The following is a 15471-nucleotide window of genomic DNA, read 5'->3' on the forward strand; positions in this document are numbered from 1 at the left end:
GGTGATGGGGAGCAATAATCAGCCACAATGTATATCGACAAAATAAAATTTTTAAAAAAAAGAATTGTTTCTACAAATAAAAAAAAAATTTAAAAAAACCTCAGAAGACAGAAAAGAAAAAATTGATAAATTTGACTATATAAGAAACAAACATTTCTACATGATTAAAAGCAGTAAAAGCAAAATTAACAAGCAAATGAGTTGCAATTCATATAAGAAAAGAGATTAATTTCTCTAATTTGTAAAAAGTCTTACAAATTAATTTTTAAAAGACCAATATCTCGTTATAAAAATGGGATAAGACAAATAGACGCTTCAAAGAAAAAAAGCACAATGTTTCTTAAGCATACTAGAAGAGGTTGGACCTCCCTTGTGATACGGGAAATTCCATTTAAGACTGCAATGTTTTCACCTAGTAGACTGGCAATGTCTAAAGGTTTGACAATGTGCTATACTAGCAAGGGTGTGGGGAAATAGACACTTTCATTCATTGCTGAGGTGGTGTCCTAAGGAGGGAAATTTGTCAATATCAGTTATGAATGTACATACCTTTTAATCAGTAGTTCTCCTTCTAGAAATTTAATCTGCAGTTATACTTGTACCCATATGGAATGGCATTTGTTCAGGGTTATTCACTTCAGTGTTTGTAATAGCAAAAGAGTGAAAATCTAAGTAGCTGTCAATGGGAGGCTGCTTAAATAAATTATGGTATATCATTTAATGTAACACTATTTAGCACTTTTTAAAATGAGAGACTAGCAAATTAGGAATAGCTAAGAACTTTCTCAGTCTGATAAATGGCATCTATGAGAAATCTATAGTTAATAGTATGCTTAATGGTGAGTTACTGAATGCTTTCCACCTAAATTAGAAACAAGGCAACGATATCTGCCCTTACCACTTCTACTTAACTTTGTAACGGAAGTCCTAGGAATTGCAAAAAAGTAAGGAAAATAAATAGAAAAGAAGTAAAACTATCTTCATTTAGAGATGACCTGATTGTTTACATAGAAATATCCAAAGGAATGTACAAAATTACTAAGCAAATTGATCAAAAGTGCAAGATATAGGTCAAATTATTTCTGTAAACTAGCAGCAAACAATTAGGAAATAATTTTAAGTCCATCTTCAGCAGAATCAAAAAAATATACAATACTTAGGAATAAATGTAACAGAAGACGTGTAAGACCTCAACTGAAAACTTTAAGACATTGATGAGAAAAATTAAAGAACTTCTAAATAAGTGGAAAAATACACCTTATTCATGAACTGGATTTTTTAATATTGTTAGGATGTCACTTCTCCCAAAATTTTTCTGTAGATTCAATGTAATCCCCCTAATGTAATTTTTGTAGAAATTGACGTTTGTTTTAAAAAACATAAAAGCTAAAAATCTAGACACAAACAAATCTAGAAGAAGAACAACATTAAGGGATCACACCACATGATTTCAAGAGTTGTTATATAGTGACGGTGATCACGACTGTGTGTGTCTACGGCCATTCCACCTCGAACATGCCTGAGCTCTTCTGAGCTCAGAAGCTAAGTGGGGTCGGGCCTGGTTAGCACTTACTTGAGAGATTGCCTGGGAATACTGAGTGCTGTAGGCTTTTAAAAAGAAAGACAGTGTGGTGTCCAGAACAAGGATAGACAGATATATAAATGTAATAGAATAGCGTTCCGAAATGGAACTACATATATGTGGTCAAGGCTTTTCAACAAATGGTGCTTGAACAAGTGGAAAGACATGGGAAAAAAAGATTCTAGACTCTTATCACATACCATACACAAAAATTAATTCAAGATAAATCTTAAACCTAAACATAACAGCTAAAACTATAAAGTTTCTAGAAGAAAACATAGAAGGATATCTTTACCACTTTAAAGTAGACAAAGATTTCTTTGAGAGGACACAACAAAAAACACTATAAATAAAAAAATGATACATTGGACTTGATCGAAATGAAAAACTTCCACTCATTCAAAGACACCATTAAGAAAGTGAAAAAGAAAAAAAGCCACAATCTGAGAGGAAATATTTACAATACACATATATGACAGATGACTTAAATCCTGAATATAAAGAATTTCTTTAAATCAGGGTCTGTATGTACTGTTTTTCTGTAAAAGTCCAGATAGTAAATATTTTAGACGTTGTGGATCAAGACGGTTTCTGTCACAGCTACTCAACTCTGTCAGTTAGTGCAAAAGCAGCCATAGAAAATACATAAACAAATGGGCTGTGCTGTGTTCCAGTAAAACTTTATGTACGAAAACAGGCAGTGGACTGAATTTGGCTGATTCTAACCTTAGGTCAATAACCAAAAGACAAATAGTCCAATAAAACCATATAGAACTGGTAGGAGTGTGAATAGTGTAGCCAGTTTGGAAAAAAATTGGTAGTTTCTTACAAAGTTAAGCATGCACTTACCATATGAACCCAATAATTCCACTTTTAGGTATCTATCCAAGAGAAATAAAAAGGTACATCCGTAAATTGTAAGACATGTATAAAAATGTTTATAGTGCTCAAATGGCCATCAACAGGAGGATAACCAAATTGTCGTGTGTCATGTAGGGGAATAGTGCTCAATAATTAAAAGCATAATATGTTGATACATGTAGTAGCTGAGTGAAAAAAGCTGGACACAAAAAAAGTTTATTCTATGATTCCGTTTAAATGCAGCTATACAAAAGTCAAAACTAATTCATTGTTGTAGAAATCAGGTCAGTAGTACCTATAAAAGGATGTAAATTTGTTTATCACAGGGGTGCTGGTTAGCAATTCTAAAACTGCATACTAGAGTTGGTTATAAGGGCCTAGAATCAGTGATACCTCAATATCAATGAGTCAGAAAGCAAGGAACTATTCAAGAAAAAAAAAAAAAAAAGAAAAGGATGAGGACTATTCAAGAAAAAAAAAAAAAAAGAAAAGGATGAGACATAGCAAAAGGACACAGGGGCCAACCTTAAAGACCTTCTTGTGGTGAAAGCTGGAGCAATCTGAGCAACTGAATAGATAATGATCATATTAGATTATAACTCAAAGAACAGAATAAATATCCATGAGTCCATGCTGTTGTAATTGACTGAATAAATAAACAAATGGGGAAAAAGGGATAAATCTTTACAGAAGAATCCTGAATAATATATGTGGATATTTTTCCCTCCAGTAGGTGGAGCTTAATTTCCCTCTGCTTGAGAGTGGGCCAGACTTAGTGACTCACTTCCAAAGAACAGAATAAGGAGAGAGACAAATAGTAACTCTACAGTGGAGAAACCCAGCAGGTACCACCTTAACCCAGTCATCAAGGGCTCAGCAGTATATCATGTTCCCTGACATGATTCTATGTGAAGGGCACTTCACCTCTGGGTGATCTTGCCCAAAACCTGTGATTGCAGTCTAATCATGAGAAATCATGAGGGAAATTCTACTAATTGAGGGACATTTTACAAAATACCTGACCATGAATCTTCAGAAATGTCAAGGTCAAGTAAAAACAAAAAAGAATAAAAGGATATGTCATGGTCATGAGAAACAAGGAAAAACTAAGAAACTGTCACAAACCAAAGAGGAGACATGACAACTAAATACAATGTGGTATCCTGAATGGGATCCTGGAACAGAAAAAGGATGTTAGTGGAAAATGGTGAAATCTAAATAAAAGCTGTAGTTTAGTTTATAGTATAATACCAGTGTTAAATTTTAATTTGCACAGATTACTGTGGTTATGTAAGATGCTAACTTTAGGAGAAGGGGAATGAAGGATACACAGGGACTGTACCATCTTTGCAATTTTTTCTGTAACTCTAAAATTATTTCAAAATTAAAAGTTTATTTTTTAGAATGTTCTTCTAATCAACTTCCAGCCCTTTTATGCTCTCAGTGTGGGTGTGGGGTTTAAGAAAAATTTCACCAGTTTTCTCCCACCTCTTTTTTGGCAAGCTCTGTGTTGGTGGGGTCTGGTGTCTCATTTCAGAGTATAATTTTTATTAGTTTTGAGCTCAGCTCCATTTAAATTTCCTATTACATTTACATATGCTAGAAATGTCTCTAGAATGATATGCAAGAAACCAAAAACAGTGATTGCCTACAAAGAAATGTACTTCAGAGGCTTGGGGACCAGGAAGGGCAGATGGTTGTGGTTTAGTCTAGTGTATCTTTTGGAATTTGAGCCACGTGAACATATTACCCCTTCGAATATTTAATTTAAAAAACTGCTCTGTAGTGTTACTCTTCTGTTGAATCACTATTCAGTGACTCACGAACTGTTTCTGTAATATTGTGACTTTCTGAGAAAGATTCTTTCACATGTTCCATGCTGTGCTTCAGTAGAAGTTTTGAAAGTCCTTTTTCTCCTCGTGGCAATGTACTATTGTTTGCATTCGGGTTCTCCTTTGTTTCATCCTCATACATCACACGAAATGACTGGTGACTACCTAGATTTTTAGTAGCTTGTTAGATAATTTGTCACTTCTTGGGTTGGGATTATTTCCATCATTTGGGGCCCAGGGTTAGAAAAACAAGCAGGACCCTGGGAAGGTATTGGTGGCCTCCTTAAGATTCATTAGAATGTGTATTCCTGGGCATTTTTACATTTCAGGATGGGGCCCTTAAAAGGTCACCTCTCTCATCTACCCATGGCAGTTATCAACAGCATCAATCACATGTGTATTAAGCACTTTCTCTGTTCACAGCAAGCCTCTAAAGCACTTACATACCTTCCTAAAAAGGGTAGAATAAAGCTGGTAGTGTAAATGCAGCTTTCGGATGGTCCAATCCATATCCCTAACAGTCCCTTAAAGAAATGTGATTCTTGTGTTGTTGGAGTTTGTGTGTAGGAAGGACCAAGACATGAGAGTCTAAATTGTTGTTCTCCATAAAGAAAGTGTGTGTGTGTGTGTGTGTGTGTGTGTGTGTGTGTGTGTGTAGGAATATTATTCAGCCTTTAAAAAGAAGGAAATACTGCCATTTGCAACAACATAGATAAACCTGGAGGACATTATGCTAAGTGAAATAAGCCATATACAGAAAGACAAATACTGCATGATGTCACGTAATCTAAAATAGTCAAATTTGTCTGGCTGGTTAGCTCAGTTGTTTATAGCACAGTGTTATAACACCAACATCAAGGGTTCAGATGCCCATACTGACCAGCTTCAATAAAAATAAAAAAGTAAAAATAAATAAGTAAGTTAATTTTATGCAGACAGTAGAATGGTGGTTACTGGGGAATGGAGGGGAGAGGGAAGAGGAGGGGGAGATAAAAGGGAGATGTTGGTCAAAGAGTACAAGATTCAGTTATGAAGGATGAATAAATTCTATAGATATGTACAGCATGGTGACTGTAGTTAATAAAACTGTGTTGTATACTGTACTTGAAATTTGCTAAGAGTGTAAATCTTAAGTATTCTGACCATAAAAAAGTGGTAACTGTGAGGTGATAGATAATGTTAATTAGCTTGCCTGTAGTAATTATTTCACAATGTATATGTATATCAAAACATCACCTTAAATATATACAATTTTTATTTTAAAAAATGTTGCTCCCCAAGTTTAGGTTTTTGGTTTCTATGGGTTCCTGTAATTAGTTTAAATCATTATAACAGAGCTCAGTTGCCTGGCTTTCTAAGATGTGCTTTGTAACAGAATGCTAACCCCCTTTTTATTACTGCAGACCTTATGTAAATAAACATCTTTTTTAAGATAAGTAATCAAATAAACATTTTTGCCATCTATTCTTTTATTTTAGCAAGTCTTTTCCTTTGTTTAACCGATGCATACCTCAAACACCTGAGTGCTATTCCCTGTTTGCATCTGTTTTGATAAATGATGTTGACACCCTTCATCGAATTCTAAGTGGAATAATGTCAGAAAGAGACACAATCCTTGGACTTTGTATCCTCGCATTAGGTAACTCTCTGTTAATTTTATTTTAGTAACTATTTATGGAATGCCAAAGTTTCTAGCACTTATATGCGTTGTACAATGAAAATTAGTTCTTGACTTTAATAAAAAACTTCATATTTATTTTCTGTATAGATATTTTCAATGTTTCAAGTTCAAGTGGGGGAGGGGCAATAAGAATGGGGGAAGACCGTCTGGCTCTCTGCTGAAAATCCTCATTGGGTGGGTTGACTTGATATACTGACCATGTTCCAGTGTCTGGTCCTCAACTCTGCATAAGATGGGAATATTTAAAGCACACTGCCAATTTATGAATTGGCCATGAAAAGTGCAACTGTCAGCGGGATGGGAAACCATGTCTTCTGGCCAATATGCCCTCTACCTGTAGGTGATCAAGATCGGAAGGCTGCTTGGTGAGCAAGGGAAGGAGGTGTGTACATCCACATTAAATAGAATCAGACTGCAGTGGCCTAATGTGCCCTCCTCCTCAGAGGAACACACTTGCTTTGGGTTGTAGGTAGGTCAAGGCCTTGAGCTGAGGCATGCCTTCTCTGGCATTTCTGGAAGCAGCTACCCACTCTTGGCGCTTTGACATCCTATGTTCTATGTTTCTGCTTGCTGAGCCCCATTAAGAGTCGACTTTCTCTTCAAACAGGTTAATCCACTCTGCTACTTTTAGACAATAGCAATAATAGCCTGTTATCTATCCTTCCCAGTGGCGGCCCTCCAGCCTCTTGGTTGAAAGATACACTTCCATCAGCCATTAACATATCTCTGCCAGTTTACCAATTGCGTTTTTCATAATTTTATTACCAAAAGGTTACTAATTCCTGAATGCTTTGGGATACTTAACTAGTCACCATTATGTAACTTCCAGACTTCATATTTAGGCTGAGAATGACTTCAAATGGCCCAAATAGGATGCCTTGACTCCCAAATACTGGCATGTTGACCATATATACCAAAAAAAAATTTGGATTATTCCTGATATCATATATTGTGACCTAATATCCCCACAAGGACTGTGTATTTATTAGATTCATAATGGTATTAACAACTGTCACTTACTGAGCACTTATCATGTTACCTGTAACATTGTGCTTATTCTTACCTCATTAAAACCTCATCAGAATCCTGCCCCCACTTGCAGGAGAGGAAACTGAGGCTTAGCGAAGTTAAGTGACTCGACCAGGGTTACACATCGAGTGGAATAGGGAGGTGTCAGAGCTGAGACTCAAACCCAGATCCTTCTGATTCCAAAACCCATATTATTAATCACTACACTGAAATACCTATATGCAATTTCTTGTTTAGAAAATAAAATAGTATTTATAAATTTACTCAAATAGCTAGGAAAAAAAATTGTAAGACTAAGAGCCCAAATACTGGCAAATTAAATGCAGTATTTTACACATAATAGCTTACTTTATACTAGTTAGAATCTTAAAATTTTCATTTTAAAGGCATTAATCTTTCCTGTTTAATAAGAGTATCTGAGAACATTTAAAGTTAGAATTTTTCATGGGTCCAAATTGGAGTATTTGGGAATAATACCCGTTTTTGTATTTTTTTTTTTTTTTCAAATTCAAGAAGAATGCTAGCACTTTCAGAGACAGGCTTACTGTAGCCGATTGAACTGACCTGTGCTTCAGAGAGTGCCCTGGGTGTATCTGGTTGCTTTCGTTTGGTGTTTGGTAGGTGTCCCAAGGTATTCAGAGATGGAATAAAGTCTTCAGCTCTCACTTTTCCAGAGGTTTTGGTAATCACAGCCCCGCTGTCGCCCCTACCCTTTGTTGTTGGGTTCACACGCTGTGCTTCATTTTTCAGCCTTGTCTTTGGCCATGATGTTCACCTTCCGATTCATCACCACTCTTCTGGTTCACATTTTCATTGCACTGCTTATTTTGGGATTGTTGTGTAAGTATTTCTAATCGATTGATTTCTTTTTGATTAAATGAAAAGCCCTTCCTTTAAGTATAGAACTTCAGAGTTGGAATTTTTGAGCTAATTGGGGTCTTAGAGAGTACCTAGTTCAGCCTCATCATTTTACAGATGAGAGAACTCAGGGCAGAGAGGACAATGGGAGTTGCTTATGTATCAAATAATAGCAAAGTCAGTGCCCGATCTGTTATTTCTTCTACTACACCATGCCGCTCCTGAGATGAGCCTTCCAGTTGAATGATCCTGGCATCCATGATGTTAAAAGAGAATTCCAGTGCCTGTGGGAAGCATTTTAAAGGATGTCTTCTGACCTTGCACCCTACCCATTGGCATGTGGGTGCCCACAGTTGTCATGCAAAGGCTCTGGCCAGTCTGAAGAGACACAGGCCTGAGCAGGAGCAGGGTCCTGGAGACCCTGTGCTGTGCCCCTGTTTCCCTCTCAGCTGCTGGATTGTGGGTCTAACCAGGGGTTGTTGGGAAAGGGGGTCCTAAGGGAAGGGGCATGTGGGAGTCTCAAAACAGCAGCTGTTTATCAATTGGTACAGGGTATTTTAATTTTTAATAACTGATATGACTAGTGTTTCATTCGACTGAATAATCAGCTCTGCCCTCAGCACCATAGAGCCTTGTAGCCTGTGCTGGAGGACAGGCACAGTGACTTGTGAGGGACACTTTTCCCCATCTACAATGAGAGAAGGCAACTGTGACCTTCCTATGGTTTCTGTGGATATGGCATAAGGTGGTGTTTTGTTCCTCAGTGCAGAGTATTTACAATGTCAGGGTGTCCTCAGAATGAGCCTCAGACTCACACGATTTCCACAGGCCATGTAAATCTGCCCAGTTTCACAGGTGAGAAGCCAGTATCCAGGTTCCTGGTTACTGTTTGAAAGTTTTAGACTTTGGGCTCTAATGTGTTCCTCTCACCCCCTTGTTGGTGCAGTTACCTTCCTGCTCATGCCCAGACCCAACCTGTGGGCTAAGCACCTGTGCTCTGGGGCCACCTCCCTGCATCTCACAAAGACAAGCATCCATGCCAGGACTGGTGGGTCCGCTGCGGGCTGCCCTGGCTCTGCTCAGCTCCTACAGAGGGCAGCAGTTGTCTGCAAAGCCCCCGGGAACTTGGGACCCACTGCCTGAGCAGGGCCACTGGTCAGCCAGTGTGGCTGGGTTTCCACATGGGGTTCTCCAAGCTGGGGGCAGATGTCTCATGGCCTGCGTGCTCAGCTTCACTGCTGTTTTGCTTTCTAGTTGTCTCCGGTGTCTTGTGGTGGCTGTATTATGACTATACCAATGACCTCAGCATAGAATTGGACACAGAAAGGGAAAATATGAAGTGTGTGCTGGGGTTTGCTGTTGTGTCTACGGCCATCACGGTAAGAAACCCCTTACAGCAGTAGGTCAAGTAGCCAGCCAGAACTCTGAAATCCAAATGATTTGAATTCTAGCCAAACACAACTAGAATTTGTTTTTCTTTCACCTCAGAATGTGCATGCATGATTCAGTGCCTTTGGATTTGAGATACCTGCATAGCAATAAATCAAAACCTCCAAAAAATAATAAAAAGTTCTTTCCAAATCTCATGTCTGCCATCTCCCAAAGACTGATCTGTTGTCCTTGCTGTTGTTCCGTTTTCACCTCCAAGGGCTGTGAGGTAGAGAGGCCGTTACCACGGTTCCCATTTCCTGTGTGTGAGGAGAGGCGCGTTCCTGCCAGTGGAGGCTCAGCGCTCAGGCCCAGCTCGGCTGCCCGCGAGCACACAGGCCCTTTGTTTCCAAACCTGCTGGCCACAGGGTTATTTTGGTTGTTAGAGAACCTGCTGCCTCCTCAGTGAACGCCCTAGTCGCAAACAGGTTAACTTAGAACATTGAGGTGGCAGATTCTGGGAAGGGTGGTTGGCAACCAAAAATCATCAGGTCATTCCCCCAGGCGGCGTTGGAAGTGCTACCGTCACAAGACCCTGGGGAGGGTCTGGAACTGACTTCAGGTAACCCATGGTCCTCCTCGCTGGTGTGCTGCTTACTCACCATTTTATGGAGGAGCAGCCAGGGGTTTCCACAAGCCCATTACATCTTTCAGCAAATGAACATTCTCTCACCAACTCAATACTCTCCTCTCAGGAAGTTCTTCAGGTCCCCATTTGTCACAGTCTCCACATTCTGTCCTTTCCACAGTGAGGTTTTGGGTTGTGATTGTCACATAAAATGTGTCAGAGAGCAAAACTACGACAAGTAAAGCACTGCCTCATGCATCCTCGGGCAGGGACCGGCTGTGCCGAGCAGGTGTGTGAAGGAGGCTGGAGGAGAAAGGGCTCCCCACGCCCAGGCTGGGCTGCTGGGGCTGCTGGGCGCAGGGAGGAGATGTGGTGCTTGGAGTTGGGGGGTGAGCCCAGGTCCTCCCTGAGCCTCCACAGGACTCCTTTTGTCTTCACACACTGCATCATTCATGGCCACCAGGTCCCAGGATCAGGGGTGCATTCTCCTCCTCCCCGAGGGTAAGGGCAGGGGAGGCTGGGAAGGAGAGAGCAGCTCTTTCCACCCGTGTCTGTGAGGCCCGCACAGGCTGGCCCAGAGGGCAGGATGGAGCCGCAGCTCACTACCATTCACCTGGCATGAGTTCCTACTGAGTGCCGGCTGCTGGCTGAGCTGGCAAATGCTTATCATAGAGCCCCAGATTCCTTTTCAGCATCACCATTTCTGCATGGCCCCTGTTTGCACAGGGCTCTGTACTAAGCAGTGGAACCAGCAAGACATAAAATACAAGACAGCACGTGCCCTGTGATAAGGTGAATTACACAGCAAGCAACGTCACAACGTGGCACACAGGGAAACACAGGGAAAGAGCCCAACCTTTGCAGTCTCAGGACTGCTCTGAAATCCAGGCCCTTTCACCTACTCTGTGACCTGGGAGGAATGACCTGGCCTCTTAGGCCTCGGTCCTCTCATCTGTCCAATGGGAGTACTGTTGCAAAGTTGCCCACTGGAGTATCGACTTCCCTTCCACTAAGGGGTTTATCCACCAGGGAGCCCAGCGTTCACCAGAGAGCACCCCCTGCCCCCTCCCCCCATGCTACCTGGCAGGCTCACTCACTTGGCTGAAGAGTTGTCTGGGGAAATTGGTCTGGCTACAAGGCAGGAGGATGCCTGGGAGACCACTGCCCACCCCGCTTTGCACCCCTGCCTGCCAGCCCCGGCTCTGCTTGCACAGACGTTGCACAGGGCCTGCAGAAACAGAACTGAGAGAGAAAGCTGAGTTCTGTCCCCCTAGGCAGGCACTGCTCCCTGCCCCAGCACTGGTGTCTGAGGGGAAAAAGGAGTGATCAGCCTCCCCTCTTCCCTTCTCTCTAACCCCTTTTTCACTCCCAATTTCCAGGGAAGGGGCATAAAGGGGAAAACCAACATTAGCAGGAGAGGACTAAAAAGAGAAGGAGGGTCACCTCCCTCAACACTCATCCTTTGCTCACCTCAGAGAACCCGGCTCACTGACCACCCCCTCCCTCCCTCCTGTGTGCAGCCCAGCAGTGACCCAAGAGCCTAACCCATGGCCTGAGTCCCTCCTGGGAGGGATGTGTTCCTGGCTCTTGAGTTCCCAGATGCCGCCTTACAAATACACTTGAGAACATTTTTCGGGGAAGATGGGGCAGCCTGTGCCTATTATTTAAGTAATTTCAGTATAACTGCTAGCAACGATGAAGAAAATGGGGTGCATGGCAGTAAGTGCTTGCCTCAGGGCATCAGCCTAGGAGGGTAGGTGGAAATGCAGTTCCCTGAAGCTGAGGGCCCTGCGTGGTGAGGAAGCTCTGCTGCCTGCGCCAGCCCAGCCCTCACCTAGCCCAGCCCTCATCCCAGCATCATCAGGATCAGAAGACACGACCTCCCTTGGTTAGAGTTAACTCAGCACTTCTGAAGAACATCCTTGCACCACATTTAGAGTGCCAATACGGCATTCTGTGCATACACATAGTACAAGTTGTGAAACACACACATTTATATACACACATATGCTAGCATTCCACTTAGGAGCTAGAAGCCAAGTTTATTTGCCTAAAGATTATATCACTTTGCTTTGTTAAAATTTTAAATAAAAACAAGCAAAAGTCCTACTTCCTTTTTGATTGTGTTAAGCACTGAGAACACAGAGAAGGGATTTCCTACTCATCATTTACAACCAAGGGGTCTCCTCTGGTGTCTTGCTTGGCCTCTCCAGACACACACCCCTAGCCTCACCCACAGGGTCAGAAGGTTCTGCTCCCAGATCCCAGAGCAGCTTCTGCACAATTTATCCCACTGTCCTCTGACTGTCTTTTTTCCACTTGACTGTGAGGTCTTTGAGGTCAAAAATGCTCCAGGCCAGCTGGAAGAGAAACTCAGGCCAAGGGAACAACATGCACAGGATCACATGAGCAGGAGAGTGACCTGCAGGAAGTTCCTTTGGCAAAAGCCAGAGATGCAGGTACAGGGAGGATTCATGTCCGGAAGGTCTTAATCTGCGGTAATAGTGAGTTTGATCTCTATCCAGAGGCACTAGGGAGCCATTGATGGATAATGAGCAAGGAGATAACATCCTTGGCTTTACTCTTTACAAAGGTCCCTTCAGCTGTGGAGTAGAGGGGGATTGAGGTGGGAGCAGGAAGATTAAATGCAGAAAGCTAATGAGGTTATTGGGGTCTAGATGAGAGAAGATGAGACTGGAGTTGTGACATCAGTCATGGGGACAGAGAGGACAGGATGGCTTGAGAGGTATTTAGGAAACTGAATCAGAGGTGACTGGGATTGTGCTGTGCACTTTGTCAGTCCTGACAATGAGGATGGCTCTGCTCTCCAAGAGCTCAATCTAATGGGAAGTTCAGACAAGTAAAGCTTCTTGGTAGAATATGTTAAGTACTACAGTGGGATAAGTTGTGGATAAAATGGAAGCACACAAGAGAAGACCTCACTTATTCTCAGAGAGTCCAGAAAAATTAGAGCCTCTGGAGATAGGGAATGCAGGGGGAAAGAGAGAGAGAGTAGTATGAAGATAACGAACTTGGTTCAGGACAGGTGGAGTTTGAGACACTGTAGGACTCCCATGGCCTTGTCAGTAACTGGTGTGCTTACTCACCCAGCAGCTGGAGAAAGGTGAGGCTGGAAATTTGATTGATTTGAAGGTTGTCAGTATCTAGGAAGGATGCTGAAACCACAAAAAAAAAAAAAAAAAAAAATAGGAGATACTCCCAAAAGATCCCGAGAACTAGAGCCAAAAGAGAGAAAAAATCTTGGAAGCCAAGGGAGGAGAAAATTTCAAGAAAAGCGGAGTGGACAAGAGATTCGAATGCCATGCTGAGGTCCAGCAAGACCTGGAATGTTCCACGGGATTTGACCTCGGGGAGAGCAGCCTCAGCAGAGTGTTGGGGTCTGGAGGTTTGCAGGCAGTTGAAGAATGGGTTGGGGTGTGGAAGTGTAGATGGTGAGTGTAGACAAGCCTGGAATCTTGGCTGTGAAGAGAATGAGAGACGGCAGCAGCTGGACGGGATGTGGGGGTGAAGGATGATTTCTTTTGTTAACATGAGAGATTTGTAGATATTTCGATGCAGGGAGGGAGAAGCCAGTAGAGAAGAAGGTACAGATGATTGCTCGTACTCACTGCCCTTGCCCTATGCAGCGTGTTGGGATCTCTTCATATCCTGGGTTTGGGGCAGGGGGAGGGAGCAGAAATAGAAGAAAGTTCCCTGACCCTAGAGGTCCTTACTCTCATTTTCTCTTGCTCTCTAACCAGACTGCAAGGTCTGTTAGGGAGGGGCCGTGTCTTGTTCACTGTTATTGCTGTAAGATCTAGCATGGGGGCCAGCACATAGTAATAGATGTTCAAGCAGTGTTTGAGAATGTATCTGTCCAATTATAACAAAAGTAATGAGTGACTGTCTTCAGTGAACTGTTTGCTGAGATGTCAGTAAAATATTAGGGTTTGTTTTAAGCTCTACCCAGTTTTTCATTATTTTGAAATAATTTACTCTCACCCCTTTCTCACCAGGCAGTCCTGCTCATCTTGATTTTTGTTCTAAGAAAGAGAATAAAGTTGACAGTTGAGCTTTTCCAAGTCACAAATAAAGCCATCAGCAGATCTCCTTTCCTGCTGTTCCAGCCACTGTGGACATTTGCCATCCTCATTTTCTTCTGGGTCCTCTGGGTGGCTGTGCTGCTGAGCCTGGGAACTGCAGGTAAGGGACATGGGGTGTGAGTTCCATCACCTTGGGGTCACACACAGAGGGCGTCACCATCTGGGAACCATTGGCCTGTTTCTGGAGGCACCTAACCTCTCATGCATGCAGAGGTGTTCGGTGATAACAGTGACAGTGCTAGGGGTTGTGTCGGGGGGAAGAGGGAAGTTCTTTTTCCTCTTTTGTGTTGGCTTTAAAGAAGCTGGGTTTGTGTTCATGAGAGAATAAATTTAGTAAGTACTGAAAGCTTTAGGAAAAACGACAGTATGAACAAAGGCCAATAGAAAGAATATTTCTCCAAGTTTAAATTTTATCCAAGGTAATTTTCCAACCTCTGTCAAATCAGTGAGTGATAGAGAACCCAGGAAAGACTCTACTACAAGTTTGTCGTGCCCAGCAGAGCCAGCGGAAGTTTACAGCAAGTGCATCTAGAAGTTGTTCACGTTGCTTTGGTCCTGGAAAGATAATATGGTACCCTCCACCCTCCTATCATATCCAAACAGTGGTTCTCTACCATGGCTACTGCTCACAATCAGCCTCGGTGCTTTATTCCAACACAGATATGTGGGCCCCATCCTCAGAGATTCTGACTCATTTGGTTTGGATTGGGGACCAAGTATAAATATTTTTTAAAGCTCTGTAACAGGGTAACCACATTCTAGAGCAGTGTTACTCAGTGTGCTGTCTGAAAACAAAAAGCTTTTGCCAGACTGTATATTACTCCATTGCTTCCTTCACTGAGAGAGTCTTGCTATGAAAGAAAAATGTCAACTGAGAGAAATGATGTGTTTAGTGATGCAGTTGTTCTCCTTTCTGGCACAAGCTCCTGCCTCATTGCAGGCTAGTAACAGACCGTGTGGGGACAGGCAGCTAGTCTATGGACCACTCTCTGAGTGTCGCTGTTCAACTTCTCTGATTTGCTTAAGGTCCAGATTCGTTCCCTGATGTGGGTACAAAAGAGTACGTTTCTTTCTGAGACCGTCAGCAGGCAGATAAGAACCACAGCAGATGTCAAGTCTACAGAGCTGATGCAGTTCCTTAATGTTTTATCAGGTTTATTTTGTCCCTTATTGGCTCAAGTAAGAACAACTGCTGTGTAGTAGATTCTTAGTAAACGTGGTTCCCATCCCTCTCCCCTGGAGTTAACTAACGCCCCGGAGTCAAGATGGTCCTCAGGCTCCCTGGGAGTCGCAGCTCTTGGAGGCTCATATTTCTGGCTCCAGAGATGGAGTAGGGGTGGTCTCTTCTGCTGGGGGTCTCTGGGAACTTACCAAAGGCCTGCAGTGAACCTCTGATAACTTGGTCAAACAGGGATAGGACCGTGATCAATTAGGATGAGGTTTGGCTGGAAGTGAAAGAAAACGCACAGAAACAGTGATTTAAACAAGAGGGAAGGTGGTCTCTCTCGCACAGATGAAGTCCACCAGGG

At 42.3% G+C, this 15471-nt stretch overlaps 1 protein-coding gene across 1 annotated transcript in view; it reads left to right on the forward strand.

The window, feature by feature from the left end:
* Nucleotides 1–15471, forward strand: part of SLC44A3 (solute carrier family 44 member 3) — a 68025-nt gene that overhangs the window by 10564 nt on the left and 41990 nt on the right. The window contains exons 6-9 of the mRNA XM_063105796.1: nt 5754–5914; nt 7736–7825; nt 9098–9222; nt 13856–14042. Coding sequence (XP_062961866.1) covers nt 5754–5914; nt 7736–7825; nt 9098–9222; nt 13856–14042 — 563 coding nt within the window. The remainder of the gene's footprint in view (nt 1–5753; nt 5915–7735; nt 7826–9097; nt 9223–13855; nt 14043–15471) is intronic.

This window comes from Cynocephalus volans, chromosome 8 (genome assembly GCF_027409185.1).
Source record: "Cynocephalus volans isolate mCynVol1 chromosome 8, mCynVol1.pri, whole genome shotgun sequence".
In the NCBI taxonomy this organism is placed as follows: Eukaryota; Metazoa; Chordata; class Mammalia; order Dermoptera; family Cynocephalidae; genus Cynocephalus; species Cynocephalus volans.